This window comes from Bos mutus, chromosome 13, assembly GCF_027580195.1.
Source record: "Bos mutus isolate GX-2022 chromosome 13, NWIPB_WYAK_1.1, whole genome shotgun sequence".
NCBI classification, from domain to species: domain Eukaryota; kingdom Metazoa; phylum Chordata; class Mammalia; order Artiodactyla; family Bovidae; genus Bos; species Bos mutus.
In genome coordinates this window covers 30786030-30803768 of record NC_091629.1, presented here as the reverse complement: position 1 = coordinate 30803768, position 17739 = coordinate 30786030, and the positions used below count along the sequence as shown (strand labels likewise).

Here is a 17739-nt window from a genome sequence, read left to right as displayed (position 1 = left end):
AATGAGGTTTCCATACAGAATTGATTTGCGGTGGTCTGTGTGCGAGTACCTCTTTCCAGGGCTTTGAGGACAGGTCACTCAACGTGGCTTTCATAGCTGTGAGTGCAGGGCTTGTCAGCAGCTCAAGAGTTTAGCGTTTTAGGTGAATATGATTTCAGATTCACGGCTGAATCATAAAAATATCAAGGACTTGTCCACTTCCCATTAACAGGATGTAGGAAGTCCTCTGAGGTTTTCCTCTGACAGGATATTTTTAATGTGCTTTCTCTTTGTCAAGGTTATGTTTCTGTTTCTCTAGTGGTTCCCCTTCTTTTCTGTCGAACAAGAAGACTTCAACTGTTCTTCGTAAAACCAAGAAAATCATGTATCCGATATATTATCATCATTAAAAAAAAATTCTGTCCCCTCCATATACTGTCTATATACATGACTAAGTTAGGGGACAGTTGAGAAGATGCTGGCCTTCAGCAGGGCCTGGGGTCCTGTCACTTGGAGCACCTTTGGGGAGAAGCAAGCCTCTGGTCTTGGTTTAGTGGCACATCACAAGCTTGTTGAGAATATTATTATACTAAAAAGTAAAGCACAGTCCTACACAACTGGTAAGAAATTGTTTTATTATTGCTTAGAGCTAAGAGCTAAAGAAAGGATATTTGTTATTTAGAGCAAAGGACTGGTTGAATTTATATAAACAGAATAGTTTTTGACGAGGAGGAATGGACCATATAAGAGTGAGGGGGGAAGACTGAAGGACACACAGGTACCTGAGGAAGAGACGGGTGTGAGCACAGCTCTGTGCCTCTCAGGAACGGTGGGCACAGCTGTCTGGGGTTAAGCAAATGATCCTGATGAGTCTAATCACCTCTCAGGCCTCCTTTGGAAGTGCCACAGACTCAGGAGGCACGCTTATAACACCCACGACACAAAAAAAGGGCAGTACAGCTAGTGACAGATGAGAGAATCCTGACCCTCTAGAATTACTTTCTGCGTTGGAATTTGGGGAGTGTAGGAGACGTTTTCACGTAAGAAGGAGAGGACTTGCTAAAAGGATCTGAGAAGTCAAGGGGCGCGGAGATGATGCAGGGGCAGAGCAGCTGCTGGTGGACAGCAGGGATGTGGGTGGCCACCCGGCTTCAAGCCCCACTGCTGCCCCTTATCTGTGACAGGCTAGTGGCAGCCTTGCTGGGCCTCAGTGCCCTGCCCACTCACAGCGTTGCTGTAGGGTTGAAATGAGTTCACACATGGGCAGGTGCTTTGGACAGCGCACCACACCCGGTCACACACAGGTAGTTTCCCGCAGGATGTGCTCCTGGGCTCTACAAGGGAGTGGCCACCCTTTAGCAGGTTACAGAGGCCAGTGTCTCAGTGCCCCAGCCTTCTCCACGGAGCCGACCGCAGCCCTCTGCCTTGGGTGGGCTTTTCCTGCCCTACCCCTCATCTGTGGGGTTTTGCGGGTCTCAGGGGCCATCTCCTTCCTTCTGACCTCATCTCACCCACAGCCTGTTTTGCACTCGCAGCAGGTCAGCCCGGCTCTGGGCTGCCCCTTCAACTGCCCCTCTTCACAGGACCCGGAAGATGGACCATCTGCAGTCTGATTCTCAGAAAGGCTGTGCTGCAAATCTGGAATTGTGCCCACAGGCAGTGCACAACTGATTGGAAGTGTCTGGTCCATACAGGCATTTGGGGCCACCCCCGGCAGGCAGAGTAAAGATGTGGGGCAAAGTTCCAGGTGGAGTTCGTTGGGGCAAGGCAGTGCGCAGGTCAGTCAGCCACGGTCAGGGGAGCAGAGATGCTAAGACAAGAGCCAGGGTCACCGAGGCGGAGGGATAGATGAGGGGCTTCTGAGGCAGAAGAGGGACAAAAGGCCTGCGGCTGGCCTGGGTTGGGGGAAGGCTGGCAGCTCCGGTGGGGCCAAGATGGGGTGGGTGGTAGTGTAGGGTCGCCAGCGGGGCCTCGCGGGGGAGGAGAGGCGTCCCTTGTCGCACAAGGCTGGGCCTCCACAGCCTTCATTTAATAAGAAGCAGGGGACTTCCCTGGCGGTCCGGTGGTTAAGACTGAGATTTCACTGGAGGGGCGGATGTTCCATCCCTGGTGGGGATTCTAAGATCCCACCCGCCTCGCCGACCAAAAAATTTAAAAAAAGGAAGCGCGCTCACCGGGGGAGAAGCGACGTGAGCGCGGAAGGAGCAGACCCGCGCGCCCCCCACCTTCCTCTCACCCAGCCAGAGCCCGCGCCCGCTCCCCCAGACCCCCCGATCCGGTGACCCCAGACCCCCCGATCTCCGGAGACCCCAGACTCCCCGAAACCCCTGGAGCCCTCCGAGCCCCTCTGACCCCCCTACCCTCACCCCCCAGGCTCCCAAAGTCCCCCCAGACCCCTGGCCCAGGTCAGCCAGACCCTGGACCCGGCTGGGCAGCACTGATGCCCGGGGACGCCTCTCAAGACGCTCCCCTTTCCGCGGTGGGGACCGGACCTCAGCGCCGCCTTCCCGGCGCAGTTCTCCCGCCGCGCGCGCCCTCCGCTCCGGCCCCGCGACCCCTCCTCCGGCCAGGCGAGGGCGCTGTGTGACCCCGAGGCCGTGCGTGGGGAGCAGGGAGCGCCGGAACTGACGCACCGCCTACGCACCGCAGGAGGAAGTCTCGTCCTTCTCGGCGGAAGTTATTCCCGGCTCCTCGGCGGAAGTCCGGGCGGCTGTCCCCTCGTGGCGAATCGCTGGCATGGCGCACTACAACTTCAAGAAGATCACGGTGGTGCCGTCCGCCAAGGTAGGAGGCCCCAAGGGCCCTTCTGCCCCCGCTTTTCTCGGCCAGGTCGCGGGACGCTGGGGCTCCGGTCTGTAACGGTGGGCTGGAAGGGGCCGCCTTCCCCTCCAGGCCCCTTAGATCACGTTCTCTCGAGATTCGGACCCCCTGATTTGGGGTCCTCCCAGAGAGTGGGGGCCCTTCCTCAAAGATTAGGGCCCTCAGGGTGTTGGAATCTGCCCGGAGGAGAGGGGAGAGTCAGGAAGCTCTGTGAAGTAGGTGGGTCTGCGTCGTGTCTGTCAGACGGACGACCGGCGGCAGCGTGCCTCCCAGAGCCGGCGGTGCCTCCCAGAGCAGACAGCGTGGCATGCCGATCTTCTTGGACGGCTTGCTCTGGACTTCATGCCGGAGTTTTTCATGTCCACCTTTCCTTGGGAAATTGAAAACAGCGGGTTTTCGTCTTACCGGTTATTGTGTGTGCTGTCAGAACTGGAGATACACAAACCGAAATAGTAGAACTGTATCTCCTTAAAACATTCTTTTTTCCTGATTTGTGCTTGAGTTTTCTGGGTACTTACCTTTCAGATGGTTTTAGGTATATGGAAGTTACGATAATGTCAAGAGTGTGGGATAAAATTTATTTCAGCAGGCATTTGCTGAGTGTTTTCATAAAGGCAAGGAACCATAAAGATGAACAGAGCTTTACATTGAAGATTTAATTAGAATAAGTGTTCGTAGTTTAAAATAGAAAGTGTTTGTAGTTTAAAATACATTGTTGAACATTAGTCTTTTAAGGTGATTTCAAATAAGTGGGTGAAAGGAGACATTTTTGGTGTAACTGTCTTTATTTTATTGCAGGACTTTATTGACCTGACATTATCGAAGACTCAACGAAAGACTCCGACAGTTATCCACAAACATTACCAAATCCATCGCATTAGACATTTTTATATGAGGAAAGTCAAATTTACTCAGCAGAATTACCATGACAGACTCTCACAAATTCTAACCGATTTCCCCAAATTGGATGTAAGTGACTGTGGGATGAAAGCGATTATGTAAATATGAACCTTTAGGCAAGGTTAAACCAGGTGTGTCTACTTAGTTGACTGATAGTGAAGGAAAGAGGAAATAATTGACTTGTCAAAGTTTACTCCGAAAGTTAGTAACAAAACTGGGAGCAGATTGGAGGTTTTTTGATTCCTTAGTATCTTTTTTCCCCAGTGAAACTCCTATTTTTGAAAGCCTTGGGCTTTCTCTGTAATCTCTAGGCTGTGGGGACAGTTGGGATTCTGAAAGCTGTGGACTGAATTCAGAAGCCCAAGGTCCTGGTGGCCTATGTGCGTCCTCCTCTCCTTCTTTACAAGGCGCCCTTTCCTGTGGCTTCAGATGGGGCCAGTGGCTTGAGGCCCAGCAGTGTGTGTTATTTTGTTGTTGAGGCTGATGGTCAGTGTGCTTTTCTTATGAGAGGCAGTCTCATGGGGCGCTGCCTTCTTCACTGAGCCCCCGAAGTTAGGCCCTGCTGCACCGAGCTATCTGCCTGTGTGCTTAGCTGCAGGATGCAGGAGTGGACCCTGCCTGTGGAGCCCCTGAATGGGACCACGTGGTTGTGAAGTTGCTGAGGTGATGATGGATGTGGGGTCTGCAATACAGCCTGAGAGCCTCAACTGCCCTGAGGTAGTCCCTGAAGGTGGGTTAAGGCTGAGAGAAGAGATTGGTTCATGTGACAGAAACTGCTGGTGTAAAATTCTAGGACCTGATGCTAGTGCTTAGTGGCCACTGGCTGGATGAGGGTATAATTTCTGGAGAAAGTGCAGGTACTTCGGAAAGTACATGAGGATGAAAAATGCAGTGAGGATGAGGTGACAGCACCAGGAAACACCTGTACAAATAGAAGAGGAGCAAAGAGATGGGGGTTTTAAAACTTTCTTCTTAAGTTTTGGGCAATAACAGCACATTTACAGGTTGACGGGACTGGCTGGATGGATGGGAAAGTATTTCTGGAGCTCTCTTCTCGAGCCCAAGGGGTGGGCTCTGGTGCCCAGATGGAGTTGGGCCTGGCCAGGCCTGCACAGGGCAGGTGGACTTCGCTTCCCTGCTGACTCTATTTTTCTTCTGTGACTAAATAGTCACTGAGAGAGGCTTGGGGAGAAGATTGAGGGGGGAGGGTGAGCGATGAGGAAGAGCAGAAGGTATGATGTGTTTCCCTAGGAAGTTATGTTCAAGTGTTAGCCACACACAGGAGGAGAACCTGCCAGACCAAGGTGACCATTCTGTTGTTCTTGTTACAGGATATTCATCCATTTTATGCAGATTTGATGAACATTCTCTATGACAAGGATCATTACAAGTTGGCTCTAGGACAAATAAACATTGCCAAAAATTTAGTGGACAAGTAAGGGATTTTCTTACTGTAGTATCTTTTAAGTTACTGTCAAAGGAGAGCAAAATCTTACATGTTTTTCTGTTTTTCAGCGTTGCAAAAGATTATGTGCGGCTCATGAAATATGGTGATTCTCTGTACCGCTGCAAGCAACTGAAACGCGCTGCTCTCGGGCGGATGTGTACTATTATTAAAAGACAGAAGCAGAGTTTGGAATATTTGGAACAAGGTACTTGTTATGCATCAGCAACTAACTACTTGTTAGTGCATTCTGTTAAAGTACTTGATTATTATCAAGAGTTATTTTTATAATGTTTATTTTTGTTTTCTTATAGAGATCAAAGGAACAAATTATTTTTCCCAGTCTAGCCTTTAAGAAAGTCTAAGAGGTTAGATGTGATTGAAAAAGCAGCTAGAACTTAATTAATACTTACATGTTAATAGCACTATTAAAAACATTTATGTCTTTCAAATTTAATAGGCAAGGCATGTACATTATAAATGGCCGGGAGATACCAAAATGTATAAAAATAAAGTGACCTGTAATTTTACCTGTTACTGATATTTTAGTGTAAAACATGTTAGCATCAAACTGCTACTCCAGTTTTGTTACCTAATAGTTTTATTCAGTAGGCGATTTCTGAATTAATGTAGAATAATTTTTATTGAAACAACTTTGTGCTGTTTTGTATGCGTATATATTTTTACATTTCAGTTATTTTTAACTGATTTGATTTTGATTCCCTCCCCCAGCATCTTGCATGTAATTTGCAACAAGATCATAACTGTGAGCTGCTTTGACAGTGCTTCCAGTCATCGGTTAGGTCTTTAGGTGGCCCGCCCAGTGGTGCTGCTGGAGCAGTCGAGGTCCCGAGGGTTGCTTGTTACGTGGAAAAGGAGTCCTGTAGGCCAGGAAGTGCTAGAGCGCACACTCGGTCGAATCGCCCTTTCAAACTCTACTCTCTTGCTCAGTCCTCTGGGTTGTGTGGTCTGGGCCCCACCTCAATCTGCTGGGTGGGAATCCACGCTGTTTGGACCTGGGAGGAGGGTTCTGGGTTCAGCCTGGATGCCCCTGCAGCTGGCCCCTCCTCCATTCATTCATATTTTCTCGTCACGTGTGTGAACATTGTTGGAGTGTGGTAACATGGCCACAGGCCTGGAGTGTACAGCTAAGTTGAGCAGACCGTCAGCTTTGAGTCGCTTATGCTTTTTCATGAAGTTAAGCACATTTACTTTCGCCTTCTCACAGTGCGTCAGCATCTGTCCCGTCTGCCCACCATTGACCCGAACACGAGGACCTTACTTCTGTGCGGGTACCCCAACGTTGGCAAGTCCAGCTTCATCAACAAGGTTGGTGCTGCCCCCGCACTGACCGAGGACCCGCTTGCGTAGGCTGAGGGGGGCCGCCCGGTCTGTGCTGGCTCCTGTCTTAGCAGTCTAGTCACGTGAGGTGTCGTGGGGTCTCTTCTGACCCCCGATAGTCTTGATGCTGTGCGGCTGAGGCGTTTGTTCTGGGAGGATGTGAAAGTCAGGACCTGTGGTTTGTTCTAGGTGACGAGAGCAGATGTGGATGTCCAGCCCTATGCCTTCACCACCAAGTCTCTGTTTGTGGGGCACATGGATTACAAGTATCTGCGCTGGCAGGTGAGCGCTGGCCTGGGGCGTGCGGCCTCATTCCTGGCGTCCAGCTCTGGGCTTCCCACCGATGAGGGTCTGCCCATGTCCAGGGAGCCTGGGGAGCAGGTCCTGGGTCGCCAGAGCACCCCCCACCCCCCATGGACAGGCTCCAGGGCCGCATGGGGGCCGCTGTCTGTACTCAGGTGAACTTGGGACACAGCGGCTCCCAGTGTGGCGTCTGTGCTCTGCTTACAGCAGGACTTCTGATTGATGCATCCTCAGAAACCCAGAAAGGGTGGCGCAGCCTGTGTCCACAGTTGAATGTGATATTGTAAACAGTAGTGTTGTTCTGAGCACTCGGGGTGTGCTGGTTAATCCAGGGCTCATAGAAAGAGCAGTCCTCTTTCCACCCAGCCCTCAGCGTTGCTGGTTAATCCAGGGCTCATGGAAAGAGCAGTCCTCTTTCTACCCAGCCCTCAGCGTCACTGGTGAGCTCGTTCCTCAGTGAGGACCCCTCCCCCGGTCTTCACTTGTCCTTTCCCACTGCCTTGTTCCTTCACCGTGGTCAGTGGGGAGCTCCATCAGGGCTGGTCTAGGTCTGTGGGCACCCTCGGCCTGTGTGCTGGGCTGACTTGTCTGCCCACAGGTGGTGGACACCCCTGGGATCCTGGACCACCCTCTGGAGGACCGCAACACCATCGAGATGCAGGCCATCACGGCGCTGGCCCACCTGCGAGCCGCAGTGCTGTACGTGATGGACCTGTCAGAGCAGTGTGGCCATGGGCTCGCGGAGCAGCTGGAACTCTTCCGGAACCTCAGGCCACTCTTTGTCAACAAGGTGGGTATGGGCCGGTGCGGTCTTCTGTGAGTAATGGCGAAGGTGATGATTTCATTAGTTTTCTTCCTCGCTGCAGCCTCTTATCGTCGTAGCAAACAAATGTGATGTGAAGAAGATCTCTGAGCTTTCTGAGGACAATCAGGTAAATCACCTCGATGTTTTCAAAATTTCCTGCTGATTCGGAACCTCGTCTCCCACAACCGGAGTTGACAAGGAATGTTAGTGACGCTAGTTCACAGTGTTTTGTTTTACGGTTGAGATTATGTCCTTAGTGACTGAGTCGCTGTAACCTCACGGATGTCCATCAGTGGCAGAGGGACCATGAGGTTTCCTGTGGCCTCTCTCAGAGGCCGTGGGGCTGGCAGTGCCTGTGGTCAGAGCGGCAGCCCCAGGAGCTGCTTGTTGGGAAGGGCTGTCTCTCAGTTGGGCACCTGGGCAGGTGGCATGGGTGCGGGTAGCCACACTGGTCATGCTGTGATTGGTGTTTCCAGGGAGGAGGGGCCTAGGAGGGAAGCAGAGCTCCACCCTGAGCAGCCTGAAGTCCTGAGCTGGCACTTGTTTCTGGATCGGGGGCTCGTGGTCAGGCCGGCAGCGAGGTGTCAGGTAGCCTTGGTGGAGGTGCAGGTGGGGTCCCTCTTAGGGTCTTGGTGGTTCGTTTGTCGATGAGTCGTACTTGTTGCTGAGGTGTTTTCTCAGGAATTATCTTAGGCTGAGGAAGCCAGGTATTTATAAAGAACAACATTGAGAGCATTGTCTGTGAAGATGTATCTTGGTTTTGCCAAGGTTCTCTTCAGAAGGGTAGGCCTCACAGAATGTCCCTGAGTGCCTCAGGTTTGCTTCCTGCACTCTGGTTTGATTCTCCCCATAATGTGCATTGTCTTAATCACAGCAGGATTTAGGGACAAATAAATAACAGTTCTGGGAGATGTTCTTCAGAAGAATTAAAAACCACAGAGGTGTTTGTTGTGAGTAGCATCTGTAGCACCTGTTTGAGGAGGAGGACGGTTTGTGGATGGGAACTGAAAATAAATGCCACAGCTCGTGTTTACTCATCCGTTGTGTTCCCAGAAAATATTTCTAGACCTGCAGGCGGAAGGCTTTCCTGTGGTGGAGACCAGTACACTGACGGAGGAGGGGGTTATCAGAGTGAAGACAGAGGTCAGTGCACCCTGTAAGCAGGCCAGTCCCTTCCTTGGTAGGAGCTTGGCCAGCCCCGAGTGCCAGCAGCCCTGCTGAGAGATGCGTCTGGGTTCCCTATCGCTTCTGCGCCCCCTCCTCCTGCCCTGTGAGTGTTGGGAATGGGGGTCACACCCACCATGGGTCGTCTGCCCCGGTCCTGCCCCCTCGGTTCCTGCATTGGCCTGGGCTTGCCCTGACCCAGGAAGGGAGACAGCACCCGCTCCCCACTCCAGGAGCACACAGTCTGCCCTGGGCAACTTACTGAACTTGGGGGTCCTAGCACCCAGCTCGCAGAGGCTGTTCTGAGAGCGTGGCAGGTTCCAACCTCGGGCCCATCTGGCGTGGGGCTCTGGCTCCTGGGCCCTTTCAGACATGATGGGACATTGGATGCCCCATGACCTAGCACCGTGTGTTCTCACCCTCCTAGGCTTGTGACAGGCTTTTAGCTCATCGTGTTGAAACCAAAATGAAGGGAAATAAAGTGAATGAGGTACTGAACAGACTGCACTTGGCTGTTCCCAGCAGGAGAGATGACAAGGTGAGAACTCCTATGGAGGCCCTGGAGGCAGGGCTTGTGGGGCTGGTGGGGTTTCCTGGGTGCGCTTAGATCAAGGTCACGCTGTGTGTGTGTCAGGATTGAAAAGGTGAAAGGAAAGGAGGAGCCAGGTTAAATTGCTGCTCCCTCCACCAGAGGCTGCCTCCTGCAGCTCGTCTCGTTTATCTTTCCAGAAACATTCTGGCATATCAGCTTTTCTCAAGTTTTAAATAGGGTGGGATGCATAGGTCTCTTTTTTTAATTGCAAGTTTATCGGTAGAGTGAAATTTAAGACATGGCATCAAAAATGTCATTGTTCTCAAAAGGGCACTGGAAGTTTATGCTCCTGACGTTTTGAGAGTGCACACTTCCTGTTCTATCAGTATGACGGACCACAGATGGTTCTGTTGTCATGGTGTGTTTTCTTTTTGTCTTTCTTGCACAGCTTTTGGGATCTCAGTCCCCTGACCGGGGATGATTGAACCTGGAACCTGGCAGTGAAGGCCGGAATCCTAACCACTAGGCTGCCAGGGAATTTTCACTTGTTTTTTTTTTGTTGTTGTTGTTATTAATTATTTTGATGTTTTTCATGTATTCTATTCATTCAGCACTAATTTTTGGTGACCAGTCTAGGAACTAACAGTAGGTAAAGATCATTGCCAGTGACATTTGTTACTGTAAAACTATTTGTTCACAGAAAGTTGTGCCAGTTTTCAGTTTTTCTTCAGTACCACACATTTTTTTCTCCAAAATAAAGTGAAAAGTATAAGAAGTAATGTTTCTACATTGTGGTTTTAGGCAGTCGCACTCACTGATTATTCAACTTGATTGTTTCTAGTTACTGAACATTGTGTGGAACTGGGTATTTCATGGTGATTAACATACTGATTGACTTCTTCACTTCTGTAGGTTGATTATCTCTTATTGATTTCTAATTTTTATATTAAGGAAGTCAGACTCTTATGTGTTCTATGTATGTGTGCTCAGTCACTTCAGTCGTGTACGACTCTTTAGGAGCCCATGGACTGTAGCCTGCCAGGCTCCTCTGTCTGTGGGGTTCTCCAGGTAAGAATACATGTGTTGCCATGCCTTCCTCCAGGGGATCATCCCGACCCAGAGGTCCAACCCACGTCTCTTATATCTCCTGCATTGCAGGAGGTTTCTTTATTGCTAGCTTCACCTGGGAAGCTCTGTACATTCTGTAGACATTTTTTTTCTTTTTGTGTTTTGATTCAGCAAGCATTTCACATGGGTATTTCCAATCATATTTTCACAGGAGAGGCCCCCGTTCATCCCTGAAGGCGTGGTGGCACGCAGGAAGAGGATGGAGCTCGGGGAGCCAAAGAGGAGGCGGGTGGGTGAGGGAGCCCCAGGCCTGTGCTGGAGTGGGGACGGGGGCGCCTGGGAGCATAATCCCCAGGGCTGGGACCCTCTCTGGTGTCGGGGGACAGGGCTGCCAGGGGTGGAAGCAGGTTTCCCACTGGAAGTTGGTGCTGAGCTTCAAGTGGCAAAAGGTTGGAGAGGGGTAATGCCATGGGTCTGGGGGGCACCCGGCAGTTCTGGCCCTGGGGGTCGGAAGTGCTGATGAAAACTGTTACATTTTCGTTGCAGGAACGGGACCTGGAACTGGAGATGGGAGATGATTATATTCTGGATCTTCAAAGTAAGGGCTCAAGTGTGGTAGTTTAAGATGCTAGGTGTGGGAAGAGTATGAGGGTACCTTAGTGGGTACAAGTTGTCCAGCATTTTGTTAGTTTAATTTCTTGAAGGTGAAAGGTTGCCAGGATGCTGAGATTTTTTCCTTCCGAAGTAGGTTTCTCTTGTTTTTGGTGAGGGATTATTTTTGTACCTTTCCTAGTGTATAATGCTGGGCCAGGCTGATACCATCGATAGTCTCTTGTCCATGCCTTAGGACTCTTGGTTTTGGGGTACTGATGGGCCCTGGCATGAGCGTGGAATAGTCCTCTGCTCGAGCACATTACCTTGTTTACCTGGCACTGAGCACAGATGCTCTACTGTCTTTGCAAATGTGGGACTTGGTTAAGTGGTAACTCTTGGGCATCCAGTAATTGAAGATTTTTTTGTTGTTTTTTGACCTTTAGAGTACTGGGATATAATGAATTCATCTGAGAAATACGACAAGATCCCTGAGATCTGGGAAGGCCATAACATAGCCGACTATATCGACCCTGACATCATGCAGGTTTGTGTCCCTGGTGACACCGTGTGACTTTTACTCCTCTTCAACTTGACCCAGGAGATACGAGCATAACTTCCCACTCCACTTTGTCCTTGGCCCTTGTTCCTTCTGCGCCCACTGAGAGCCTGGGCTTTGCCACCTGGGGCCCCGTGTTCAGCCCTGTGTCCCTCCACCTGAGGCTGGTGCACACTCTTTCCTCCACCAGACCTCCCTCCCTGTCTTCCTCTGCTGGGCTCAGGGTGCCTCCTTCATGAAGGACTCTCACGTGTGGACACCCTAGTCACCTGCCCCACCCCGCCTCACCCCATGAGTGGACCCTCTGCTGCGGCTGCCCACTCCCCAGCCTGACCCTCCTCTTCCCTGCTCCTGCTCTGGCACTCGCGGCTGGCCCCCTCCTCACTTGATATTTCTTAACATACGAGTGTCCACAAGTTTCTTTCTTTTTTAAAAAAACAAAGCCTTCCTTAGACCCTGTGTTCCCCTTCAGTTGCAGTCCTGAGTCACGTCTTTCTTAATGTGTGAAAGTGTGCGATCGAGTGGCATCTAGTACATAGGTGGTGGTGTGCAGCCACCACCTCCCTGTGGTCCCAGAGCCTTTTCATTTTCATCATCCCTGAGTAACTCCCAGCTCTGACAGCACTTCTCCCCTCCCTGGCCTCGGGCGGCCGCATCCTCTTTTGTCTCTGTCAGCTTGCCTATAAAGTGGAGTCACACTCTAAGTTGGCCTCCCACTGAGCATGGTATTTTCAAGGTTTGTCCCTGTTGTAGCATGTGTCAGCTTTCTTCCTCCCTCTTTCTTAGTGTTCTATTTCAAATGAATGGCACATTCTATATAGTATTATAGTTCATACTCTCATCCATGGATGGACATAAGACTGTTCCATGCCGCCACTTTACCTTCTTTAGAAAGAATCACTCCCAACTCCATCTTTGTTTCCATCTTTTGGGTGTCATGGTTCATGTATTAGTATTGAGTATTTTCAACATGTCTGGGCAGATTCCTAGGTGAATTTCTGGATTATAAGGTAATTTTATGTCTTTCTTTTTGAGGACCTGCCAGTTCTCTGATGGTGTCCTTGATTTATATTTCATGTCTTCATCTCTTCACTTGTGCCTCTTGCTCTGTCTCTTATTGTGTAGCAGCACGCTTCCACAGTCTGGACTCTGATGGCCCATGATTGGCTTCACCTTGCCTATCCCCTTCCAGTCTCCTTCCCTCCTTCTGCCTTATCACAGTAGTGATGGGAGCACCTTTGACTTGGGCTCTTGTTGAGGTTTATTATACATTTTTATTTTATTTTATTATTATACATTTTTAAAGATGTTATTATCCGTACAGCTAATGAGCTTGTATTTGGAACGGCTTTGGGATGGATACACAGGCTGTCCTGGTCCAAGGCCAGTTTGGGTTGATATTTATGGTTCTAAGAACAGAGCTTTTGTGTACCTGCTAGGAGAGAGGGGAACCTTTTACGTGTTTTCACCTTGGAGTTGGGAGTGATTCTTTCTAAAGAAGGTGAAGAAGTGGCATGGAACAGTCCGCTTCTGTTGGTGTAGTCTTCTTGCTCATCTCAGTGCCTATTTGCGGGGAGGTGAGCCTTGCCGAGGCCATGTGAGCCTGAACCGGGGCATTTGTACCACCTCAAAAAGCTTAGGAGAAACCTGGTCTTTATAAAGGTTGTTGTACTTATGTATGAGTTTTCCATTGTTGACTTTAATTATGGTTTTTTTAAAAAAAGAAATTGGAAGAGTTAGAAAAAGAAGAAGAACTAAGAACAGCTGCTGGAGAATATGACAGTGAATCTGAAAGTGAAGATGAAGAAATGGCGGAGATTCGACAGCTGGCAAAACAGATTAGGGAAAAAAAAAAGCTGAAGATTCTACAGTCCAGAGAGAAGGACACACAGGGGCCCAGGATGCCTCGGACGGCCAAGAAGGCAAGTGTTGTGCTCAAGAGTCAGTGGTTCTTTGTGTGTGGTCGTCTGTATGGCCCTGCCTTTTGGTTGGTGTAAGTTGACTTTTGAGGTTGGCTGAGTGTTGACATTCTATATTGAGTGTTCCACCCTTTCTTGGTGACTTTCACTGTTGGATTCAACTACTTTGTAGCTGTACAAATGAAGATCGTGAGTTATGGGTAAATTTGTGGAGGTAAACTCATCAGTTAACACGTCCTTATTCTTCAATTCTTTATTGGTCAGGACTTCCCTTTTACTTTCTTCAGAAACCTAATGCAGTCTAACTCAGAGCCAGAGTGGTTTATCTGAGCCCTGTGACTGGTTAGGATGGGGAGGTTCACGCTGAGGCACAAGTGGATTGGATGGAGCCAGGGTCCTCTGGTCCTCAGGTCTGTCTCCTTGGGCCCTGGCTCTTGTCTGGAGTCACCGCGCCCAGGGAAGGAGGGTGGTGTGGGGGATGGTTGAGTGAGCTGGGCCAGGCTGTCTGCATGGAGCACACGTGTGTGTTTGACATGCGGTTTCTGTGTGGTGGCGGATGACGGGGACAGCTGTGGCATTGCTGTGTCCCTCCACCATGGGGGAGGAGCTGCTGGCCTCTTGGGTCTGCATGTGGGAACCCCTGGGGAGCTGAGTGGAACCTGGGGGCCACGCGTACGTTGTCCTGTGTGTAATATGTAATCACCCAGAAAATGTTAATTTTTATGTTATGTAATGAGTTGTCCAAAAACATGCATGTGAGCCTAAGTAAAAGAGTTTCTAAAATAAGTGTATCTTGGATCATTGTTCTGTACATTTTTCCTTGAGTTTTTTTTTTTTTTTAAGGTTTCATCAAACTAACTGTTTAAAACAATGTCGTTTCCCCTTTCAGGTTCAGCGGAAGGTGTTGGAGGATGAGATGCGCAGTCTTGGTGTTGATATGGACGACAAAGACAATGTGAGTGTAGACGGCCGGGGTTGGGGTGGGGCACTGTCCTGGGAACCAGGGCAGGAACAGGTTACGGAGTAGTTGGCGCTTCTGGGGTTTGTGTTGAGAATTAACGTTGTTTTGCACAGTTCTTATTCTTTAGCTATGACTTTGATTTTGGTGACCAGTGTCTTCACATCGAGCTTTAATTAGCTTCAGTTTAGACAAAATAAACGGGAGGTGGTGCTGAGTGCCTATGTGTGAGAGGAACATAGGCTGGTAAATAGTTCGAAGCCATGCCTCAGACCCCAGAGGTTAGAAGGCATTTCACATACCTTTTTTAGTGTCCTAGTTTTTCTTGATGAATTGAGCCAGAGTACACATCATTGTATGAAAGAGCATCTTGACGTTCTGGATTATTTCTCAAAGCAGTTTCTCAGAAGTGGAATTACCGAAACAAGGAAAACCATCGTGTTAGACTAATCGGATTTTGATGAGCCATGTGTGCTGTTCACATTATGTCTCCTGACTAATGATTATTGGATGCTGGGCTCTTGGCCTGCCTTCCTCTCACATTGCTGTGCAGTCTTATTTCCAGACAGTAACCTGAGGGACACCTTGAGCAGCGGCCTGCAGAACTTGTCCTCAGCACCTGAGTCTTTGCTCAGCTTCCCGGCTGAGCTTTCTGGCGGCCAGTAACTGCAGAAGTGGGGTGAGAAGGAGGGCCGCTCTTGACATAAATTGTGCTGCTTAGGAGGTTGAACAGGCAGCTCTGAGTAGCACACAGCAGCTGTGTGAGTGAAGACGAATATTTGACCAGTAATTAATGGGGACTGTGTCTACTTTATTGTTTTACAGTGTTTTGTTTGTTTGTTTGTTTGTTTATTTTGGCCATACTGTGCTGCATTTAGGATCTTAGTTCCATGACCAGGGACTGAACCTGCATCCCCTACGGTGGAAGGGAGGACTTTTCCCCACTGGTCCACCAGGGGAGGCCCTGACTATTTATGTTTTAAATGTATTTAGCTTGTTCATGACAGTTCTACAAGCCCTTCATGTGCCTTCTCCCCCCACTGGAGTAATTTCATGTTTGTCCCTAAGGCCGGGTCCCCAAGGTGCCAGGACCTCAAGGCACTGGGAATCCGAGGCACTGAAGCCTACTCTGTTTCAGGCCCATTATGCAGTCCAGGCCAGAAGGTCTCGGAGCATCACCAGGAAGAGGAAGCGGGAAGACTCTGTCCTGCCCGCCTCTGTGACCCGCAGTCACAGCTGTTCTCGGCCTCCACGTGATGTCTCTGGTCTCCGGGATGTCAAGGTTAGTCCCTGTAACGAGTAGCTAATAAAACAGTAGCCTCTACGGTTGACCCCTCAGGGGGTCGGGGCAAACACTTGGAGCCGCAGAGATTGTGGGGTGGGTGGTGGAGTGCGCTTTTCTGAGTGCTGCACCCCGAGGGTTGGTCTTGGCCCCTGCACAGCTGGGTGTCCATGGGCCTTTTCTTCACGCTTGTGTGTTCCTTCTCAGGGTGGACAGAGCAGGGTATTGCAGTAGCCTTGCAGCCTGAGCCTTGGTCCCAGCCACTCAGGGCTATGCTAGGAAACAGTCCTGCTCAGAGCCTGGACATGGGGCCCTCACCCACCACAGGAGAGAGCTGTTTGGGGCAGTCTTTTGGAAAAGACACTTTGGATGTGTATAGTCTCTTTTTTGTGGCAACTACTACTTCTTCTCTTTAAATACAAAAATGGTCAGTTTCAGCATTTTGAAAATTCATATAGATGAGAAAGTTTGTATATAAACTGACAAGCAGTGTGCTTTCAGGGAGCCATTTCGTCCAGTAATCTGGACTTAATACCAGCATTGCCACTTGTCAGTCAGGTACGAGTAGCTCCATGGCCGGATCTCCGTGCCCTCATCTGCTGAGAGGGAAGTAGAACAGAACAAAGTACCTCATCTTGCAGGTCTGAGAGTGTCTGGTCCTCACAGATACTAGACTGGTCTGGTACAGTTTCCATCCTGCAGGTACTGTGGTGTGTCCACGGGAAAATGGTGTGAGTGATGCTCACCAGGGCTTCTCTTCACAGCACAGACCTGGACTGTTCACATCAAGTGTTAACAGGTAATGGAAATTCACTTGGAAATTTGGGTTTTCACAACTGATAGGTTTTTCTTTACCTTTATAGATGGTGAAGAAGGCCAAGACAATGATGAAGAATGCTCAGAAGAAGATGAATCGCTTGGGGAAGAAAGGGGAGGCAGACAGACATGTGTTTGACATGAAACCGAAGCATTTGCTCTCAGGAAAGAGGAAAGCTGGTAAAAAGGACAGGAGATAGTGTCCTTTGCCGCTGAAACACTTTGACCCGACTTTTTCCTGGTTTGGTTTCACAGAGCTGGGAGTCGTGATCTGTAAACTGAACAGAACAGTGAAGTAACTCAAGGACTTGATGCTTTGCTGAAAGCTATCGTTATGCCTTAACTGTATGGGTGTGGGTAATTTTTGTCACTGTATTATAGATATTTTGGGTGGGCAGTGGTTTCTCATTTCTGAAGTTTTGGTTGCTTCAGACTTGCAGGACAGGAAAGATTTATTGATGTGACTGTGTTGCTTTTGATGGACAAATCTTACTCTTGTGCAAGAGAGAACATTGGTTCAGTGCACATGAAGAGTCCCTTTTTGGCAAATGCACCTCTACTTGAGGGTGTGGACAGAAGTCTGAACTGGTGAAAGGTTACAGATACCAGCATGCCAGCAGTAAAAGGACTAAGTCAGCTCCTAGTCCTTTTGTTCAGTGCACCGTTTGATTTGTCTTCAACTGTTTTTATCCAAAATAAACTTCGAAAAGAAAGAAATTTTGATTTATTTGGTTGGTTTTTGTTTCAATTACAAACCACTGTCAGTTTGGGCAGGTGAAAAGGGAAAAAAGCAAATGACAATTCTTTTTTGTTTTCAAAGCAAAAAATACCTTTCTGTGGAGTAGAATGTTGCCTAAGTTGCTGAAGCAATTAAATGTGGGCATCTCCTGATTCAGTGTCCACTGCTGAAAACTAATTTGAGTGGAAATCATTATGAGGTTCACGCCCAGTAAAATGAAGGGAATTAGCATGTGAGAATATGAAGTGCTTACAGCAGCACTTCTTGACCACAAAACTGCCATGGCCACTGCTTTGCGTGCAGTTTCCAAGTCCCGTCTGCTCACTGTTGGTGTTTCTAAGTGCACCTTTGTGGGTCCTCCAGTGTTGAGAGGAGTAATTCAGGGCTTTTCTACACATAGGTGTGTTTGAAAGTTGCATTTTAGGGATCCAAAGTAAAGTAAAAGTTTTGTTTGTGCTGGGAAAGGTTATGTTCAGAGAAACCTGTTGAATGATATCAGGCGGAATGACCAGGGACACC

At 49.2% G+C, this 17739-nt stretch overlaps 1 protein-coding gene across 1 annotated transcript; it reads left to right on the top strand.

Annotated features, from left to right (window-relative positions):
- Positions 1–2610: 2610 nt before the first annotated feature.
- GTPBP4 (GTP binding protein 4) lies at positions 2611–17215 on the top strand. Its single transcript, XM_005901803.3, has 17 exons — positions 2611–2763; positions 3598–3768; positions 5031–5134; positions 5215–5351; positions 6372–6472; positions 6674–6766; positions 7386–7577; positions 7654–7719; positions 8646–8735; positions 9184–9294; positions 10568–10645; positions 10903–10954; positions 11394–11494; positions 13231–13428; positions 14315–14380; positions 15522–15665; positions 16529–17215. The coding sequence occupies exons 1-17, from the start codon at positions 2716–2718 to the stop codon at positions 16679–16681; spliced, it is 1905 nt and encodes a 634-aa protein (XP_005901865.2). The 5' UTR covers positions 2611–2715; the 3' UTR covers positions 16682–17215.
- Positions 17216–17739: the final 524 nt, after the last annotated feature.

Excerpts from the sequence above, each read along its gene's own strand:
- GTPBP4 (XM_005901803.3), top strand. The coding sequence starts at position 2,716 with ATGGCGCACTACAACTTCAAGAAGATCACGGTGGTGCCGTCCGCCAAG. Across the intron at positions 3,769-5,030 it reads CCGATTTCCCCAAATTGGAT|GATATTCATCCATTTTATGC; the intron begins GTAAGTGACTGT and ends TTCTTGTTACAG. Across the intron at positions 13,429-14,314 it reads TGCCTCGGACGGCCAAGAAG|GTTCAGCGGAAGGTGTTGGA; the intron begins GCAAGTGTTGTG and ends TTCCCCTTTCAG.